We start from the raw sequence: 21,112 nt of genomic DNA on the forward strand, positions 1-21,112 counted from the left end.
AGGATTGGTTGAGGTAGGAAAGGCCGGATTGGAAGTTAGGCCTTGTTAAGGTCCCCTATTATACTGTTTTTCATCAATATATTATAGGTCTCAGATATATACAGAACATGTCTCTGAAGTGTTTGGCTCCAAACACCAAACAGATCATTGCAGCATCCCATAATCCCCTCTGTTTCAGCCCTGTTTCAAAAGTGCTGATTCTCTGTCTGTTACTTTAGATGAAAATAAGGAGCCACTCCCCACGCCCCTCTGAGAGAGATTTGGTTAAGAAGAACACAATAGCCGCTTTCACACCAAGTACTTTGCCGCACTTAGTGCCCCGGCACTTAGTACCCCAGGGCACTAAATACAGATCGCGTTCACACCGGAATAAGTTCCCTGTGGGAAGATTATGCAAATGAGCCGCTGACGTCACTTCGTCTTCTTCTGCTTTGGGTTTACTGGCAGGCCGCAAACAACTTCACGGCGTATACTGCCACCCAAAGTCCCCGTCCGGAGTTAGGGACTGGCTTCAGTAGAAGCTTCTGGGACTCCCAGCAGCTTCTACTGAAGCCTTCCGAGTAAATCGCCAGAATGCCGACACCTCCTCATCTCCACCGCTCCCATGTTTTTTTTTGTGTTGCCATAAGTTATTCTCTCTCCGTTGGTGCGCGGGGCTAATGCTAATAATGCTAATGCCACAAATACAATGGCGGCTTCACAAAACTTTTCAGAGTTTTACGGGCGTGGTTTGCAATTCGCCCAGCCAATCAGAACTGGGGCACTTGTTCTCCCCAGGATAGTACCACCTCTCTAGCAGGCACTAAAAATGGGGGTAAAAGTTCCCGGGACTAAGTACTCTTTTTGGTGTGAACGCAACATAAGGGGCACTAACGGAACTAAACGGGAAAAGTACGGGGAAAAGTACTCCAGTGTGAACGTGCCTAAGGGTGCTCTAGGAGGAGATTCAGGTGATAAGGGGGGGGGGGGGGGGGGGTACCTTGGTTATTGGCTAATGGTTAAACAAGCCAAAAAAAAATTGTTATGACATCACAAAGTGGGCCAAAATCTGATCAGGTTTTTATATAAATGGATCAGGACAAAAAGTGAGCAAATCTTTTTTCCTGAAACTTTCAGAGTCTCTTTACACAGAGGGGACACATGTTGATGTATAAAAGACATGAAAAAGTGGATTTTGCATAATAGGTGACCTTTAATACAAAAGTCTTTCCTCTGCAGCTGAGCAAGGAACACTGTATTTAACAAAAATCCTAAACAATGACTATGGATTGTTTTCCACTTCTTTCCCCTGTAATCACCTTTGGAGGGAATCTTTCCAAAGAATGAAGTGACCAAAAAGCCTGGATAAACAATGAAAAGCAACCTGTTGAACCATGTGTTTGTAAAGGAATAAGGCACTGAGATGTGACAGATTTCCTTTCAGCTCACAAAACCACACAACGTTATGGGGGAGGCCTTTAAATATCAACGAGATCTGCGACAATTACACCACAAATACAGAGAAGGAAAACCGCCTGCTAAAAACTTGAATGCTCTCTATCAGAAGCCGAGTCCAATTAACAGAATAATTAACTGAACTAACGTCTCTCTTAAACGACTGTTACAGGCCACTGTGACAGCAACAATTGCATTTTAATTAAAGTGCCCTCCAGGAAGCGTGTGTGTTTATAAAGCCCCACGAGGGACTCTTTCCCAGTGAAGAAAGATGTTCAATGAACTGGCAACACGCTGCATGTGCATTGTGAAAGCTTTGTCAACGACGGCTAAATTGGTTTGTGGATTGTTGTCAGGCGGGGAAAAAAACCCAATAAAACTACTATTCACGAGGAACCACAATCTCCGCTACTGCTGCTGCGGGCTATCCTTATGGGTGTCCAATGAAGCATGCAGATCAGCGTGGAAATTAAAGAGGGATTTGTAATGAAACTCCCAAAGCACTCTCTGTAAGAAAGTAACAAGACAGCACATAAATAAGACACAGAGAACGAGATCATAAACGATCAGGACTCTCGACTGGAGCAGGAAGTCTACGGGCTCCACAGGGAAGAACGTCATGTAGCTGCCACAAGGAATATTTAAACGAAGGACGCTAATGTCTATGTTGAAGGTACTGATCTCCGTCTTTAGTTTGAAACGTAGATCTAAGAAAGATTTAAGATGTGGGGCTCTGTAATGACTTGAAATGGATTCACACATTTGCTGAATGATTTATAAAACAAACTACTGGTACTTTTGAAGGTAGGAGTGTAAGCTCTAATCCTGGGATGCCAAAATGATATCAATTTGAGAAGCAGGGTCCTCCTTTTTATGGGGATATCAAAAGAGGAACTTCAGGTAATGACTGTCACTCTTCAAAAATAGATGGGTACCCTTCAGGAAATGAACTCTTCAAAAATAGACTAAGCCTTGATTCCCAGTTGGAATGTGTGTAATGCAGAGGCATGTTCAGGCTGATTGAACGAGCAGGTGTCTCTGGGGAGATGGAGGAGCAGATGGCGGACAGAATCATAACAATATATCAAACTGTTGTGTTGGTTTCTCAAGTTTATTCGATCCGTGGTTATCAAAGACAATGCCCAAGAACATAAGTTATGATAAAAAAGCCTTCATGATGGGGGACTGAGTTTGATATGACATTATCATTTTTAAACAGGCATATTCATCCTTATTTATTTTAAAACAGCAATGTTAGAAGTAAAAAAACAAACAAACAAATGGACAGAAGAGAGCAGAGATGCTGAAAAAAGGACATTATCTCAGTGGAGTGCTTCTTTTGGTGAGCCTCGGGACGGCTCCTGTTGTCTGTGTGTGTGCGTGCACCATGAGTTCACCAATCTCCACATAATCTTACCATTGTTCACTAGAGCATTCACCAGCGGAGTGACTGTAGTTCACCATTGTTCCAAGTGCTGTGGTGGGTGGGGTTGGGGGTGGGGGCTGAGGACAGTCCCCACTGTCACCTGCCAGTCCCCTGTGGCCATACAAACACTATTCAGTCAGAGGAAAGCCAGAATAGATAAAAACACACTGCTCACCATGAATCAGGCACCAGGTCGTCACATGGCCCCTTAAAACATCACACACAGGCACACTTGATCTCACACACACATCCATCCTCGGGACCCACACACGACACACACCACACACACTGTACAGTAATACAATCACAAGCCCCATACGCACAAAATTAAGACCGTTTAAAAACACTTGATAAAAGCACATATGGTATTTTTTTTAAATTAATTGCACATGAAAAGACGAGATGGAGGACGCACAGTGAGTGGGAAAGGGGAAGGGGGGGGGGTGATGGGACTTGGGGCAGCGGTGAGCATGGCAAGAAGAAGGATACAGTACATTCAGTAAACAAAATAAAGACAGGAGGGGAAAAGAAAAAGGCAAGATTAGAATCAGAACCACTGAAAGCAATTAAATAAAAATCAAAACTCTTTTTGTCCAGTTTGTCATCATTTTTTTTTTCAGTCATTGATTCGAAGCTCACTCCGGCGTGCGAGTCTTACAGTAGGTCCCAGTCCTGTCTCAGGTGAGCGAGCTCGGTCAGTTGTGAAGATTTAATTGTTTTCTTGCTTTATTTAAAATCAATGTTCACGTCTACATCTCTACAGAGCCGACCGTCGGAGCATCGCGGCAGGGGGAGCAGTGGTAGGGTGCAAGTCTTCCATGACCTGACATATGCACAGGCATTTACACAAGTGCACACACATTTTCGCGCACGCATACACACAAACACACGCTCTCACATAAGAGTGCATTCTCATCCCCATCACCCCTGGGTACAGGCTCTTCTTTTCTTCGCAGCTTAGCGCCACTAAGTACGCCTCGTATTCTGTACAAAAGCAGCCTCCTTCCCTGGAATCGGAGTCTGCGTGTTTCCCCCTCAACACCCTTGCTTCTTTATTTTTTTCATTTCTTCTTTTACTTATTTTGAGCATTGAGCAGTTTGTCCAGCCTCGGGTACGTCGGTTACTTCACCGCTCTCAATTTTCTCTTTGACCTTGTAGGAAGGGTAGAGGCCAGTGCGGCCCATTTTGCGGTTGAAATGGCCTTTGGAGTATCCGTCCCAGTGGTTTCCCGCCACGCCGATCAGTCTCCGGGCTCCAGGGAATGTCCTCGCTGCTGCGCGGCTGGTGGGGGGTAGATTGGCGATCTGGTTGTGGGCGTTTGTGACCGCCAAAGTAGTAGATGTCGGCCAGGAATAGAAGTAGGAGGAAGCGTCTGGATGCAGCGTCTGCATAATCTCATAGCCACACGGCAGACCTGAGACACACAACAGAAACAGGAATGATTTGTCTTTCATCTATAAATTCACATGCTTGTATTCGTCTTGACAATAAGGCTGCGAAGGCAAGAGAACACGCTGCTCGAGGTATAAAAGGATTTCTCTCTGTAAGACATATACTTTGCATTTCAGCCCTGGTAAAAGAGGAATAACATGTGCAAAGCAACTCATTCCATTCAGATCCTTGAAGTGGACTATTAAAGCCAGTGTGTGAATAGGAAAATATGCGGCTATTATTTTTAGGCTTGGCAGGAAGCCCGTCTACTCCGGGTTATAACTCTCTATAAAACAGCACTTTAGAAGCTGAGATGATCAGAATAATAGATGACAAATGCCTTTTGTAAAGTCAGCTGTGTAATACATGGGCTGTGAATCATGCGAGTAAAAATGGGACAATGAGGTTGTTGACAATTACATGCTCGTGATTATGAAAAGGTTCTGGTGTGCCTTGGGACAAACTGGAAACATCAAGTGACTATTGTCTTTCGACGGCTCTAACACCGCTATTTTAGCACAAAACCTTTTGTCTGACCTGATTCTTTTTTCCAAAGCTGTGTTCGTAATTAAAAATATAATCAAGGTATTTTTGTTCTCAAGTGTGCTTTTATTAAAGGGTCATCTCCGCTTCAAGGTTATTCTCGTTCCTTTTTTTTACATCTGCAATTCTGTGCTTTTACTTGTTATTGTGAATTTACAAAGCAATCAAATCAGCTTCAAAGTCTATCATTTATTTCCAAAATAGCAGCTTAAAAAAGAAGAAGTCTTCTTTCTGAAATATTCATGAGCTTTCAGTCACACCTGGTGACCTTCCTCTGATTTAATTGAAACTGTTAAATTGATATCATGTGATCTACAGAAGGCTCAGCCTGGAAGTTCAGTTATGTGACAACTGAGGTCACATGATAACAACTGAATCATCTCCATGACAACTCAGCTCTTTCCGCTGATGAAGGTCATGAGATGTGCCTGAAAGGTCGAGACAATTTCCAGAATGTCAACCTCTTTTTCCAAACCAATCGTTCACTTTTCACTATCATTTACATATGTTCAGTAAATCGTCTGCAAAGGCTAAAATCCTAAAGTTCCATCTAGAGGGAATTTCTCTCCCACACTCTCTCCAATTACATGACACAAAACAACAACATAAAATGCATGTTTTTAACTAAATATGCCACCATTATTGTTTTATTCCACCTCCATACTTCTTCGTCTGCTAGCGCATCCCAACAAATCCATCACAAATGTCAATTTAGCCAAATACCAAAACACACAGCAAGAATGCCCCCATATCAAGCTGTAAATGGTGCCTGTGGGCTGACCTGTGAGGAGAAGGTGCAGACCAGGAAGTCGGTCTGAGACAGGAAGTAGATGTCCAGGATGACTCCTCTCAGCGAGTTCTCAGTGTAGCGGTTGTGAAGGCCTGCCGACCAGGAGATGGAGTTATCACTGATGAACTCATACTCTGGATACCTGGGAGGGTCGAAAAGACGGAGAAATGTCAAGTCTCAAGAAGACGATGATATTTAAATAGATGTGGTCAGAATCTTCACACACCCATTAGATCAGGGGGTGTCCCAAGTCTTTTTCACCGAGGGCCCACACACAGAAAAATATACGAAGGGCTGGGCTGTCACTAGAGGTATATTGCCTCATAAGTTATAAGTTAGAGAAATCAATCAAATGTAGGTAAATGATGGTTGATATTGATGAACAAAACCACACAGCTCCCCTTAGGGTTTCATGTATTTGTGTTGGCAGCTCACTTCTCAGATTGCTTATAATAAAGGAAATATGAAGGGTATGTTTCAAGGTTGTTATGAAAATGTGTTATTGGGCTTTTTTCTTATCAACTAAGGGGTTGTTAGAACATGTTTTCAACTTAATTGTACTGAATTTATTTGAAAATTGGGCTTATTACACAATGGATACTGTGTTATATTATTTGAACTATATATTCATGAAGTACAATAGCAGATTGTTTAATTTTGTGGGCCATATTCACTATACTTTTAGAATTTGCTGAGCGCCGATTCAAAAATGGTGGAGGGCTGGCATTTGGACCCCGGACCGTAGCTTGGACACCCCCTGCATTGCATTGCAACACACACACACACACACACAACACACACACACACACACACACACACACACACCACAGCACACACACACACACACACACCACACACACACACACACACCACACACACACACACAACAACACACACACACACACACACACCACACACACACACACACACACACACACACACACACACACACACACACACCACCCACACACAACACACACACACACACACACACACACACACACACACACCTGAACTTGGTCTTTGCTTCCTGCAGCAGGGAGGGGTCAATCGGTTGCCAGGTAAACTCGTTTCTTGTCGATGTGGACTCGTCTGGCCAGATGTTGGACTGCTCCTCCACATGCAGCATGTACTCCTCGATGGGGTGGAAGGCCGCCTCTGTCCCCACTTTATATCCGTCCTCCTCACATGGACTCTGCAGACACACAGACAGGGTCACACACATGATATGGTTTTCATATTGTGTTGCGTTTTGTTCAACTGCACTCTAAAGAAGTAGGGAGTATGAATAGAGTCCTCCCAATACAGCTGATGAAAAGCAACAGTGCACTTACTCTTAAAATTGTAAACCCAATTTCAAGGGAAACCAATTCATTTAGCAGAAGAGATAGCTAGACATCAAACAGATCTCTGTGTGAACTGTAGATTTGTGTTATCATTGGAAGATATGGCATTTGGCCTTGGCAGGGGGTTTTCACTCTCTGAATGCCCCTTGTAGTGAAGAAAGTGTTTTTATCCCTAGCGAAAGATCCTAGTTCTGACTGAACAGTCTGTTTCTTATTTGTTTTCATGTGTCGTAAAATCATAAATAAAAACATCACTTCAAACCGTATGCCTTTGAAATCTTTGATGGGGCAAACCACAAAGAAAGAAAGGAAAAAGAAAAGACATGCGGGTACAAAAAGGGAGGACGTTTTAAGAAACAGAAACATGGACAGACAGGGAAATAACCATCACAACTGTACTTTTTCAGTGTTTTTTGTCACCGCTTGCAAAAAGCAAGGACAAAGAGAGACTGCTGTCACCGGCTGAACTTGAGAGGAAGAGCACAGCTTGTAAACGGAACAAAGGACGGGCGAGAATGGAAACGCAGAAGCATCCTTCAAACTGATAGACGAAAAACACAATTTCATTCCATCCAAAATTCAATTACAAAACTACCCAGCCACATCTGCATTGTGACTTCTGGCCTGAGGAGCAAATGACATTTCAACAAACAAAAAATACATTTTTCAACCTTCACCTATTAAGGGAAAACTGAATATTCCACGAACATAAACACAGTTCCACCACCTAGTTCAACCATCTACTGCTGACCCAGGAGCAGCTCTACTGGAACATAGGAGGGCCAGGATCATTTGGTGGATGATCAGTCTTTAACTTTCTTTCCCCGGTTGCTTTAGGGATTCAAAAAGCTTCTCTAACCTCAAGGCTGTCTCTAGCGTGTTTGTGAGAATGAGGTAGGGGAAGAAAAAGAGAAAAGAGTCAGAGGTCCAGAGAAATAAACAGGCTCCCACCGCTGGCCGGCGGTGATCAAACAGTGACTGGGGAATGGTCAGCGGGGGTGTCTGATCCTTTTCATTCGCTGTCTCTCATCTCGGACAGAGGTCTTGACTCCAGGCTTTTCCCTCCTTTATCGAGGTCTTTCTCTCCCGCTCCCTCTTTCATGTCTTGTGGTTTTTGTTCCTGTGAACTCTCTTTTTGTCGCGGTCCTTTCTCTCTCTGTCAGAGCAGCACAGGCAAGCTCAGCTCTTACCCATCTCTGCCGCTCCCTTCCCCGGGACTCTCCCACACTATTACCACAATAATTCAATCCATTTACTCTCTACTCACACAGCACTGGCGAGGCAGGGCAATCCTCAAGGTGGGCGTAAAAGCATAAGAGACCAAACCCACCCACACACACAGCCAGTGCTGATTCTGCTGGAAACTGAAAATAACATGTAGACCGAATAAATGATTTGTTTGACAATGACCTCTGGATGCCTATCAGCAGCATGTGATGAACATATATTACCATATTACATCTGTACTTGCTGTAGAATAACACACGTTCATTTTGGCATCAAATCAGATCAAATGTGTTCTTGAGATGTAGCGCACGTTCATAATTATACCCTGAAAGCGAAAGGTCAACTTAAAGTGTGTTATTAAGGTGTTGGGTGTATAACTTGTCTGTAACTCTTCTGGAGTCTTTCCTTTAATTTGCCGTGTAGGGCAGTTGTGAACATGTTGTTAAACTGTGGTTTAAATGTTGCGGTAGCTGGCTGGTTGTTTACATTGTATGTGAAAGAGATCCCTCCTAATAATGAAAGAAATGATCATTGACTCTGCGGTTAACCTCAGCAGCTGTTAGCTTATCGTTTTTAAATTTCATATATTTGTTTGGTCTTTCTCTCAACACGCAACGGGCAGGTGTTTTCACCAACAAAGCCCAACCATTTTTCTTTACTGCATCGTATCAACATAGAAACTCAATGTTGTGTTAACAGCTTGTTGTTTCTGCATTTATTTAATTTTCACAATAATACAAATTTAGCTTTAAATTAGGTAGAACTTTTTAACAATCATAATTTATTTAATTTAAATAAACTAATAATTGGATTTTTAACACAGCCGATTACAAATAATTTTTTGTTCGGAAACGTTTTTTCTCCCCATACACCATATTATGCTAGCATATTAATAAGAACCCTCAGTTGAATGTAAACTGGGATATCAATATACAAATAACAATAGAAAGTGATTAAATGCAATAAGATTTTTTTTTAAAATAAGTTGGTGAAAAAATACAGTTTAAAGCATTTTTCTTTTTACGTTAAAGCATGTGAACACTGAATACAAAATATGAAACCAGAAAATGAGCAAAAAGGGCCCCTTTAAAATCCAAACACACATTATTATTTTTTTTAATATTATAATAACATGTTTTTTACTTGTAATATTGATCATTCAAAAGGAAGTTTGTCTGTGTTTTAATCTAACCCCTTAATCCCACCAGGAGCGTCTGCGCTGCGGCAGTTTTTAGCGATCGCGGCCACTCTAGTCAATGGGTACTTATCCACCAGAGCCGCTGCGCCGCGGCTCGAAGCGTCCCAGAAGCTCCTCGCCGCAAGGAATTTCCTAAAATATAGGATGAATCCTATTTTTGACGCGGCGCAGCGGGTCTGGTGGACATACTGCGAGGCTGCACACACGACGCTCCGCTTCCGCAACGTTTTGAAACGCGCCTGGTGGGTTATGATGCAGGAGGAGATCGCAGCGCTATTGCCATGGCGATAAGGCTATTCTAGATGTGCAATAGCAGCAGTCACCCAACTTTCCCCTCCTTCTCTCCCGACCAGCCTGACTACCATTAGGAAAGCATTAAATGGTGGCAGCATGGAGCCGATAGCAGCCTTTAGTCGGCGGCTCGCAGCCTTCCTGCAGCGTCCTGAGGGAGCAGGGGGGGGGGGGTTGTGTGGGTGGTGCTGAATGAGCGGGTGGGGGTCGGCTGGAGGTTGCTGGGTACTCTGGGGACCAAGCTGCCTTTCTAGCCCTCTCGTACCCTCTCCATCAACCCTTACACCCCCCCACTGCTTGCCACCCTCTCGCCTTTTTCCTTGTACTGAAACTATAGCTCTCTTTCAGCCCCACTGCTGCATCTCACATTAACCCCCCCCCCCATTTTTCCCTACACACACATATCGCCTTCCCCCACAGTGCTGACTGAGGCGCACAGGCACTTTGTTGCAACATCAGTGAAGAGAAGAGTGGAGCTGAGAAGGGACCGGGAAAAAAAAAACGAATGAAAACTTTGTTCTTCCCAGCACATCATTTCAATAAGCCTCTCCCCAGTGGTATGACGGAGAAAAAGGGTGGGATATATCAGGGGTTGGTGGTGGGGGGAACACAAAGAACACAGATAGAGATGTGTGTAAAACTATGAGAGCAAGAGACTTGTGGGTACTAGGAATAAGCACCGGGGGAATGTGAGTGAGAGGTGAGTGTGAAATGTCTTGAAACAGGGTGAACAAATGAAGACAGCAAATGAGAGGATGTGGAGATTGGAAAAGTTTGGGATGAGTCACAAAAAGGGGGGTGGGAGACATAAGATGCCAGGGTGATGAAGAGCTAAAACCCAAAGAGGAAATCATCTGAGAAAAGAGACAGGGAAAAAACGAGAGAGCGTGTAACAAGAGGATGGGAGATATGAGAAGAGCATGACAAAAACATTGAAGAACAGTGAGGATTATTTGCAGCAAAATGAAAAGAAAAAAGGCTACGAAAAGTGAGAATCCTACGAAGAGGGTGACAGAAGTAAACCAGGCTTACTTCACTAACAATCTGAATATAACTATAAGAATTAGTTTTAAACTACTTCCTTTCCTAGCTGAGGGGAATCCGTCTCATGTGACGGTGCAGGAACGTTAGGGAATCTTTTTTACAAGATTGTCAACGGCCTTACCTCACCTCCTCTTAGACAGTTTATTAACATACGCACAACTAGGGTAACAAGAGGTGCAGCGAGAGGAGATTGCATTATTCCACTCAGAAAAAGTTCTTTCAGTCAGTCTTCATTTTCTGTCAATCCCACCTCCAATCAGAGACACATTCACTTTATTTAAATCAAAACTCACAATATGGTTAGTGAGGAATCAGCTCTGCCAACACTGACCCAATCTTCTGCTCCTTACAACCCACTGCCTGTGTTTTAACATGTTCTTTTGTTTTCTTTTAATGTTCTGTATTTTAAAATGTTTTATTTAAGTATCCCAGTAATGTCTGTTGCATGTTTTAAATGTATTGTATTTACTTGTTTAAAATGAAATGTGTTTTAGGTTGACTTTTCAAATCTGTCCAGGGACTACAGATGAGAAATAGCCTCTTGGCTAACTCTGGCACGTTTACAGAAAAGTAAAAAAGTAATCATAAATGATTTTAAATCTTTAAAAACAGGTCTCTAAATTGTTATTAAATCTTAAATCGCTTATGTTTTTCAGAATCAGAATACCTTTATTAGGCTCACAGAGAAGACATTTGCATCGTTACAGCAGGAAAGAGCCGCAGACAGCTTAATGTTACAATGTCAAAAGTACTAAGTTATGAAAAATATATGTAAAAAAAGAAAGCAGCCCCTGCTTTCTTTTTTTACACAGTTACACAGTTACACAGTTACACAGTTACACAGTTACTAATGGCATTATGTATATAATAATGTATATATTGCACATATTTTGATGGTATTTAATTGTAAGAACAATTATACAACATGAGTAAATTGTGCATTCTTTGGGACTGTTTTCAGCTGAGGATTAATGCAGTGAGGCTCATTTATGTGTTTTTAATAGTTTTACTATAATGGCACGGCAGAGAGGAAAGACACTCAGTGAATCCGGCTCTGGCAACAAAGATAATAATTGTTTGTGGGATTTATTTAGAGTTGTTTATGGTATTTTTATGGGATTTGTTGACAATAATAAAAAAATAGAATATAGCCTGGTTTATGCTTTAATCAACAAAGACTATTGAAGATAAAAGAAAGGCTTCCGGCTTTTCATCTTAAACGCAGCCATTAATTGCATCACAAGCTCTATCTCTTGTTCGGTTTTACTGACTTTTACTCTACGGCTATTTCATTGATTTAGCAACAATATCAGATCAGAAGGTCTTCTGTATGAATTGACTTGGATTGGACGAGGGAATACGAACCCTCGTGAGGACATTTATACATGAAAAAAGTCAGAATCAGACTTCACATCATAACACCGCTATTAGAAAAACTAAGTACAGAGTGATGACATTTCAAGTTGATTTTCGTAACTGTGAACGGCAACTATGAAAAGCAAAAGACTGTAAAGGAAAGATAGAGGTGTAAAACTAACTAGACAAAACACAAACGCCAAATGAAGTTACTTGTATTGCTACTATTTCATTAACCTCATATTAACCTCACCCAAAGCAGTGTTTGTTCCACCACAGCCCCACGGCCATGTCTCTGTTCGCTTTGATTGCGCAGCACTTTGTAAGTGTAGAGGTATGCTATAGCGACAACGTTTTTATTTCTAAAGCGATTATAACCACAGAGAGGAAACACAGAGCCACACACACTGAGCTGTGAGAACTGAGTGTCCTTACCCGATGATGGGGTGTTTGAAGCCCAGCTTGGCGGTGGTCTGCTGGATCTCCTTCTCCAGCCACGTCTGAGGTCGCACCAGGTACTTGACGAACTGGGACACCCACCAGACGGAGGGGTCGCCGTGGAGACGGTGCAGGCGCGGGGCCAGGTCCTCGGGGATGGCCAGGGGAAGGTAGGAGGGCCGAGGGTGGAGGCTGTCCACGATGGGCAACTCCACAACCTGGACGTCTTTATCGTGGGCCTCTCCTGTTGAGTATAACGCACTCAATATTCAATACTGATTCAACCTTTATGAGAACAGGGCTTACGTTTAGGGCTGTAAACAATGTTCATTCATCAATTGTTTAACCAGTAAAATATCAGTAACTACAGAGAAAAACAATCCGTGCAGCTTCGCAGAGCCCAAGGTAATGTCCTCAAATTGCTGGTTGCTTTTCTAGCAGACCAAATAATACACAATAAACAGCAAAGCAAAAAGGCATTTATTTGAGAAGCTAAACCAGAAAATGTTTGGTGTTTATGGAAGTAATCAATTAATGCATTATCAACATTGTTAGTGATTTATTTTCTACAGAATGGATGAACCTTTCAGCACTGCCCATGTTTAAAACCTATTTAGTGGCCTTCCTCAAAAATAGTCATTTGTCATTTTTGGCAACAAAAATAAAATTGACTTGACTGACTTTGCTTCAGACCTTGCATCAGTAACGGCTGTCTGTAGGATTTAGAAAACCACAAACTCGAATCATTTTCATTTCTGATGCCAAAAACCATGAATGTACCTGTTCAGGTTAGACAACGTTCACCAGTTCATCAAGTTCAAATAAATCAGCAAGTTAATAGCAGTTTTTTTCTGTCCGAATAAATGATTGGGCGTTATTGGGAGTTATTGTTAAGCACTATTATATCCATTCCACTTCCAGCAGCAATCCATCCCCCAAGGTAAGCTCCCTTCCATCAGGGCTGTGTAGGGCCAGGGGCCGGTGCAAGGACCTGGGTGGTGGGGTTAGGGGGGGCCGGTGGTCTGGCATCGGCCCCTTCAGGCTGAGTCCTGCTTGGCAGAGGCCCTGGGCAGAGGCTTGAGCAGGGCTGATTACAAAGGTCACCTTTCTGGGCAGAAGAAAGCCCCCGTGCACGGCCAGACCTCCATGCACGTCAAGGCCAACTGTCCATACACACAGACTCGTACAGGTGCATGCTGCACACCTGCATGCGTGAATAAAGGTGGAGAAACATGCCAGCGCTCATGTACCCCACCCACACGCACACACACGGACATGATAAGACACACACAGAACAGGCTTATAGGGGTTTTGTGATCAGATGGAATAAAGGTGATCCAACACAGACAACTAAAGGGGATCCAAAAAAAAGAAACAATAAGAAATAAATGTGCATTCACGCACAAACACACACGTACACACAAAGAGCCCGAGCTAATCTCATCGCACCAGAAGGGATATGCCTGGCAGACAAAACCTTCACTCTCTTTCAGTCTTAAAACCCAAGGAGAGCTTTTTTTGTCCGTGTATGTGTGTGTGCGTGTATGTGTATGTATGTGTTTGTGTAAACCCCCAGTTTTAAACAAAAACAAGTTTGAGGCCTGTGTTCTGTCAGGCTAGAGTGTCTTCTCTAACTGCCACCGACAGAACCTAACACAGATGCAAACACAGCCACAACACACTTCCAAGTAAACGGCATAATGAGTCATTAAAAATGGCCTTTCACAGAGAGGGAGGGTACATAAGAAACACAAGGACAGACACAGAGGCTTCGATTTATGTGTCTGTATGTCTGAGCATGAACTGAATATAAATTGGTAGAAGCATTAAATATTGAACAGAAAAATATTCCGAGGCCTGTCTTTGCTTATATAACAGCATTGGCATGATCCATATACAGGGGAATGGGCATGTTTTGAGGCCTGCACTTCTTGGCACAGAGATGCAGTCTGTCTGCCTCCCACAGATACTTAATTAGATCACATAGCTCTTTTATATTTCATCTCAACTCCAGAGCATCTGCATACATTTCCTGTATGCGTCATGACTTAAAGCATGAAAGTCAGCACTGAAGCAGAATCACTACACTGTATTGTAAGCCTATGGTGTATATTGAGCCTAATAAATATTGCATGAGATTAACACAGCGATGAAACTGGAGAGCCAGTCATCCAGACACAAAATACGGAGCCTCTCCATTCATAATACATTTAAGATTATGAACGTTTATGAACTTGGAGAACTCTTGTTCCAGTCCTAACATGGCAGGGAACATTATGTTTCGGCTGCCGCTCGCAGACTCGCTCATAAGGCAGTAATATCTCTACAGAGAACCTCAAAGGAATACAGTCTCTTTGGCAAATTAGCTCTTTGATCAACGAACCATTGTTCCATAAGAAGCCTGGTTTCCCCTTTGTGTGCTCAGAATTTAGTTTGATATACCAGGTCTGTAAAGTAGTGCAAAGAGCTCATGCTGTCCACTGAATTTTAAAAGTTGAAGTAAAACAGCACAACACGCACCAGTGGATTAATAGACCGGAGGGCTGGGATTCAAACTAAATTCCTTCTTTTAGTACTGACAGAAATATGCATGATACGTAACAATGAGAACCTAAAGTTGTCAAGTACTAAAAACTGGAATTTGGACACATATTTGGACTATGGTGATTTGATGTATATGAATGCACCTGCCCATTGCCTGATCAAGTTAGATGCTGCGTATCACTAAGATTTGTGACAAACTGTAAAGCATTAACCCATCACTGTACTCTGTATGCAAGGGCTGGTTTGCTTTCACTAACTGTACGGAGGCTCAGTCACTGGTACATTTTTATATACAAAGCCATGTTAGGGAAACTTCCATCCTATATCTGCTCCCTGATCTCACGGCGAATTGTAAGTGGCTACTGCCTGAGATCGCATGCTGTGGTTTTATTAAATGTGCCAACTGCTAGGACTGTCTTAGGGAAGACAGCTTTTAGATGTGCAGCTCCACTGTCTTGGAATAGTCTGCAAATTAAATGGAAACGGAACAATCTGGTGCCACTAAATGTTTTTAAAGCTCGGTTGAATGCTACTCAATCGGAAGCTGTTGGTACCTGTTTATGTGGATAATGATGTAAATGATGCTGTATGATGTCCTTTTGTTGTTCTATTTATGTTGTTATGTTTCATGTGGAACTACTTGAGCAGGTCTCCCTTGAAAAAGAGATCAATGTATAAATAAAGGTTAAATAAAAAAATATATATTTGTTGTCACAGATCCAAACTAAAAGCCCATTTTCTGTAATTTGTTGAAGTAGCCACACAAGATAAACAAGGTGGATCAACTTGTATTAATAGTTCCATTAAATAATCATGGTTATACAAACCAAGCTGGTAAAATATGCAAGTGGTTAGTTCATTTGCTTAAGTCGCGAGTCAAAGGAAACATTTAATTTGGGTAAAACAAAACATTAACCAGCCATTAGCCTGTTGGACATAATGTAGCATCAATATAAAGCTCCTGGCAATTATTCTATTTTCAACAAGCAGCTCACACAGGGGTTCACTGCATGTTATGATGATTTATTTTTGTTTTTATTTGTTCCATCTGAGGGAACAAAACCAGCAGGTCCCCTAATGACGCTATCATTACCTTTGATTTGTGTCACACATGAATATACTGCACATCCACTCTCTGTCTATAGATGACTCATCCTAGGGGAAACACTTAGAAGAAAGTGGGTAAACCATGTAAAGGTAAATGAGGAGGGAAGGAATTAAATAGGGCTGCTACATAAAATACCCACAAAAACACAAGGCAAAGAACAGAAAGACTTGCTAAGCATAGAACACCCAAAGCAGTATGCTCATTACATTTTTAATAGAAGGTGACTACAAAGGAGTGGTGGCATTTACCGCGAAATAATACGACAGATGATTAGGATTTATGAGACACAAAATGAGAAAATAACGCTGTCCTCAAGGTGCAAAGCTCCATGCAATCCAGGCACTGTGCAAAGCCTTTTTATTTATCATCGAGTCATTTGCATGGTAGCTAACACACACACTGGTTAACCTTAGAATACAAGGCCAGTGTACTGTAGAACCACACTTGCAAATACATGTGGCTATTGCCCTTTTTTAAAGAGATCAGTATTCATGACATTCAAACGCTGTAATAGCACTAGCATGGACAAACACTCTGCTAAATTAGTGAGATATTCAATGCATATCTAGGTATGAATCCAAGGTTTTACTATCCCTGTGTGGTCCATTGCCCCGAGGAATGTTCTGGCCTGCACTGTTAACAAAACAGAAGAGATCTTGCATCTCAATAGGGCCTTGTTGGCTAAATAAAAGATGAGCACATGTGTAGCAAAGTATACAAAAGGTTTACATTAGCTATGCCTAGTACCTGGCGTGGTCAACAGAAAATCTGCCAATTACATGACTTAATAATGACATGAATTCAGAATGCTGAATGGCCTGGGGAGTGGCGTTTGAAGTGAGTTGGCTGTTGGCTGTGAGAAGCCAGATGGCATATATGGATCTATAGGAGGCTGTTTGTAAGACAGGCACTGGAGAAAGACATTAGATAGCAGCAAAGGACACATGAAAGGCAGGAGAATAAGAAAAGGGAAGACGCTTATGAGAGCAGGAGATAAGAAAGGAGAACCCAGGATGAGCTCAAGTCAAACGAAGCGATAGGAGAAAAATATACAGCTGAAAGGATGCGGTGATGAGAACAAGAAAGCAATGAGAGAAAAGTGACCGAGAGGGAGAGAAGGACGCAGGCATAGTCTTATATTAAAACCTCAGAATCATCTTCATTTTTTGGTTTTGTCAGCTTAACAGAGGCAAACACACCTGTATGTAATCTCTTCCATCAAATATTCTGCAACCAGAGCGTTGGAGAGGAGGTGCTTTCCCCCAAACAAGCACATCGATCCAAGGTGTAAGCTACTTTACATACAAAGTACATTAAGCTGAACATGGTGTTTATTATGGAGAGTCATCTGGTGGATCAATTCTAATACTCACCTTAATAACAAGATTAGAGCGAGGCTGGCAGCTCCGTTTGGCTGTACATGGGAACAGCGGTGGTACGAGCTAAATGCTATCATTATGAAAGTCTACCATGTTCACCATGTTAAGATTTTAAGGGATCACCCAAATAAAACAATTCATCCTGAGGGGGATTTACCACATTTAAAGTCAATCCCCCTCATAGCTGTTGAGAGTCACCCAAAAGCACACATTTAAACCTCGTGGTGGTAAATGTGTAACCGCCATTGCGATCAAAGTTAAATGGACACATTGTCTGGGAACGATGAATGTGTGTACCAATCAATTCAGTAGGTGTTGAGATATTTCATAGTATTGCTGAAAACATTGACCTGCTGGTGTTAGGGAGTCACTAAAACCAGACAAAATTCAAAATCCCCTTTATAGCCTCGCTCAACTTCAGGTCCCATCTCAGGGCTCACCTTAAAAAATCATTCAAAAGGTACGTTTAGACCAACAATAGCTCTCAAGCTAGTCCAGTTTAGAGGCACATTGAATGCTAACACCTTGAATATATGTCTATGATCCTTTATGCCTTTCACTGGCAGAAATGTTTACTTTCTTCTGAAAAAAATACGAATAAATGTACGATATTTATGGCTGAATACTCATACGCATTGCTTAAAGAGTAGAGCAGTGGACCTATGCTCAGGGGATTCAAGTACTTTTGTACTTTCATATGTTAGAGCAAACACAATTTCCCCATTCAACACTAGATTAAATATTGATGTCCAAGTGAATCTTTGGTATGCTAATGTTTACATTGCACTAGGCAAGTTTTAATGTGATAATATAAGACCCCTAAGTAAGTTTATGTAGAAACCAACAGATACAGTTTTTTTTACATTTGCCATAATCACTGTGATTAATTATAGATACGCCATGATGATAGATACTCAGAATACAGATAGAAATGAAAACATTGCGAGGATCTTCCGTTCTCACAAATACACAACATTTCTGCAAGAGTTGGTTAATCCATTCTTTGTTTGTATTAAACGTACGGCCGGTCAGAGGAGCAGGTTGTTCACTGAACTCAAGTCACAGGCTTTCTTGGCAATGAAAGCTTTATACAGTAACCGGCTGCTGCTACATTGGCTGCCAAAGTGCTTTAAACAGAAATTGCTCAGTCGGCTTAGCCAGGGAATTCACACTTTGTTTTTTCCGCTGTAGCTGCACAAAAGAGGGGCCTGGCAGACCCTGTCTTTGAGCCGAGATGGACCGAGACACACGAGCGTCATTTGATTGATAAGCAACCAATGAGGGCACTGAGGCTATGGAGCTCATTTCCTGCCATAACTCCACAAAACTAAAGTTTTACAAATGCCCTTATGATTCACTAACAAACGCAGTGTGGTTTGCAAATACAAAACACCATCTACAAACTAATGCGTTTAGTTTTTGCAAATATAAAACGTATCTATCAAAACAAACGCATCACAAAAATCAGGTGACAAGCGTAATGCATGTTTGTAGATGGCGTTCTGTATTTGCAAACCACACTGTGTTCGTTAGTGAATTATAAAACACGTTTAGTTTGTTTGTGGAGTTATGGCAGGAAATTAGATCCATAGATATGGCTGGTTGTGTGTTGGGTGTGTGTGTGTGTGTGTGTGTGTGTGTGTGTACGTACCTGACCAGTGTCCGGTGGAGGCCCCGGCGCGGTCGGTGCAGGTGTTGCTGACGGGCAGGACACACGGTCTCCCAGCCCCCGGGGCGTAGCGCCAGTTGTGGGACTCCAGGATGAGCGTGCGCTGCGTGCCGTACGCGATCATGAAGCAGTACACCACGTGGTGCAGCTGGCAGCCATAACCACAGCCCTTATTGATGTTACACACCAGCTTTCTCGCCTACTGCAGTCTGGAGGGTTCTGGGAGGAAAAGAGGGAGGAATGTTTCAACATTTTTTATTGCTTGACCTTCATCTCGTATCTCTCAAAGCCCTGCTCTCTGACTTGTAATAACACATGGCTGATATTGTTTCTTAGTTCCCTTTACCTGTCTGTCTCCACTTGCCTCTAATTTCATACCCGTTCAATCTTTTTCAGTTTGTCCCTCTCTCTTTACCTGCCAATTTTTCATTTTGCTTCTCTCTCAGTGTGTCGGTATTGAAACTTCTCTCTTCCCTCTTCTTTCTGCTTATTTTTTTCCATACTGTAAAGTTAAAAGCTGGTGATTTTCTATTTATCATGGTAGAAAGCACTGTTTATGTAGTCAAACTCTGATATAGATATTTATGTCCACTATTAAAAACACATTATTGAGCAACACCATTGCATTAATCTTCAATGCGATGAATATGGGCACCGTGGTTTATTTCATTGTGCTGGTGCTGTAAATATTCACAAGCGCATGTAAATAGGTGGCCACGGAAAATGCAATATTTACTGCCGTTTGAGTTACATTTGCAAAACTGAGACACAGCAACATAATAAAAATATATATAAATATGTATTTGCGGCAACCTTTTTTAGGATGTTATCAGTTGTCAGTGGAAACTAATCGGCTTGAGTGCCATTGCTGGGGGAAGTTAAAGGTTATTGATGGATGGACAACTTGAGGTTTCCTGGGATTTGTTGACAATTAGAAGACTGAAGAAATCCCCAGCCTTATCCTTTAATATGTCTTCCTTCTTAATCTCATTTGAGTCCCTTTTCTACCTCTGCCTTCTCCTGTCTCTGTCTTTTCATTACTCTTATTATTTAATTGTTTTCTTTCTCCCCTTCAATGTTCTCCGATCTTTTCTCTCTCATATTCTCCCTGCTTCCCCTTTTTGTTCTGTCTCCAAATCCCCATCCCACTCTCATTCCTCATCTCGTAAATTAGCTTCGATATCATACAAAGTCTTGACGGGAAGAATACCAAATGAGAGGCACTGGGGGGGAAAAAAACAAGGATTTCTTATAAATAAAAAAATGGAAGCCCACAGAGTGACACATGCTGTGTTGTCAATGGGTTGCCGGGCGGTTTGTGATTCGCTCTGCAGCCGGTCTGAGCGACTCTGCAACGCTCGTGCCACCCAGCTTCTTAAACAGCAATTACGGGCTGATAGGAGTGTTTTCCTCATTAGGCGGCTGCAGCTGTGGATGGTTCACAGTAATCAGGCCGCGCAGCACCCACCGGCTAACGCTGCCTATCACACACTCACAGGAGAGGGAGAGGAAGAGAGGGAGGAGGAGGAGGACAGGGATGAGGAAAAGAGATGAGGATAGAAAACAAACTGGATATGAAATGAGAAAAAGAATAAAGGAAAAGAGGGGCGCTGAACCTGAGAGCTGAAAACTGATTACCCTCAACTGCTGTTCAATATCCTGAGCAGAGTACAGCAGCCATGGAGCTGACAGAACAAGCCACACAGGTATTTCCCCCGAGTTACAGGCTGCCGGTTCACGACTTGCCCCAAAGGTGGAAGCTAACTCTCTGCCCTAATAATCTACAGCGGCGTCCCGACAGGAGAACTCGTGTTCAGCTTTTCTTTTGACAGAACTGCAATGTCTGCATGATATCAATGTGTGGTGTCAGAGGTGGGAAGTAGTGGA

The 21,112-nt window shown here is 42.3% G+C and overlaps 1 protein-coding gene across 1 annotated transcript in view; it reads right to left on the bottom strand.

The window, feature by feature from the left end:
- Window positions 1–2,524: 2,524 nt before the first annotated feature.
- The window catches only part of fut8b (fucosyltransferase 8b (alpha (1,6) fucosyltransferase)), a 93,208-nt gene continuing 74,620 nt past the window's right edge, over window positions 2,525–21,112 (bottom strand). The window contains 10 exon segments of the mRNA XM_034220269.1: window positions 2,525–4,263; window positions 4,266–4,275; window positions 5,617–5,767; window positions 6,642–6,673; window positions 6,675–6,733; window positions 6,736–6,796; window positions 6,799–6,820; window positions 12,523–12,769; window positions 19,208–19,426; window positions 19,429–19,444. Of these exon segments, the coding sequence (XP_034076160.1) occupies window positions 3,938–4,263; window positions 4,266–4,275; window positions 5,617–5,767; window positions 6,642–6,673; window positions 6,675–6,733; window positions 6,736–6,796; window positions 6,799–6,820; window positions 12,523–12,769; window positions 19,208–19,426; window positions 19,429–19,444 (1,143 nt within the window). The 3' untranslated portion in view covers window positions 2,525–3,937.

Source organism: Gymnodraco acuticeps, unplaced genomic scaffold (genome assembly GCF_902827175.1).
Source record: "Gymnodraco acuticeps unplaced genomic scaffold, fGymAcu1.1, whole genome shotgun sequence".
NCBI classification, from domain to species: domain Eukaryota; kingdom Metazoa; phylum Chordata; class Actinopteri; order Perciformes; family Bathydraconidae; genus Gymnodraco; species Gymnodraco acuticeps.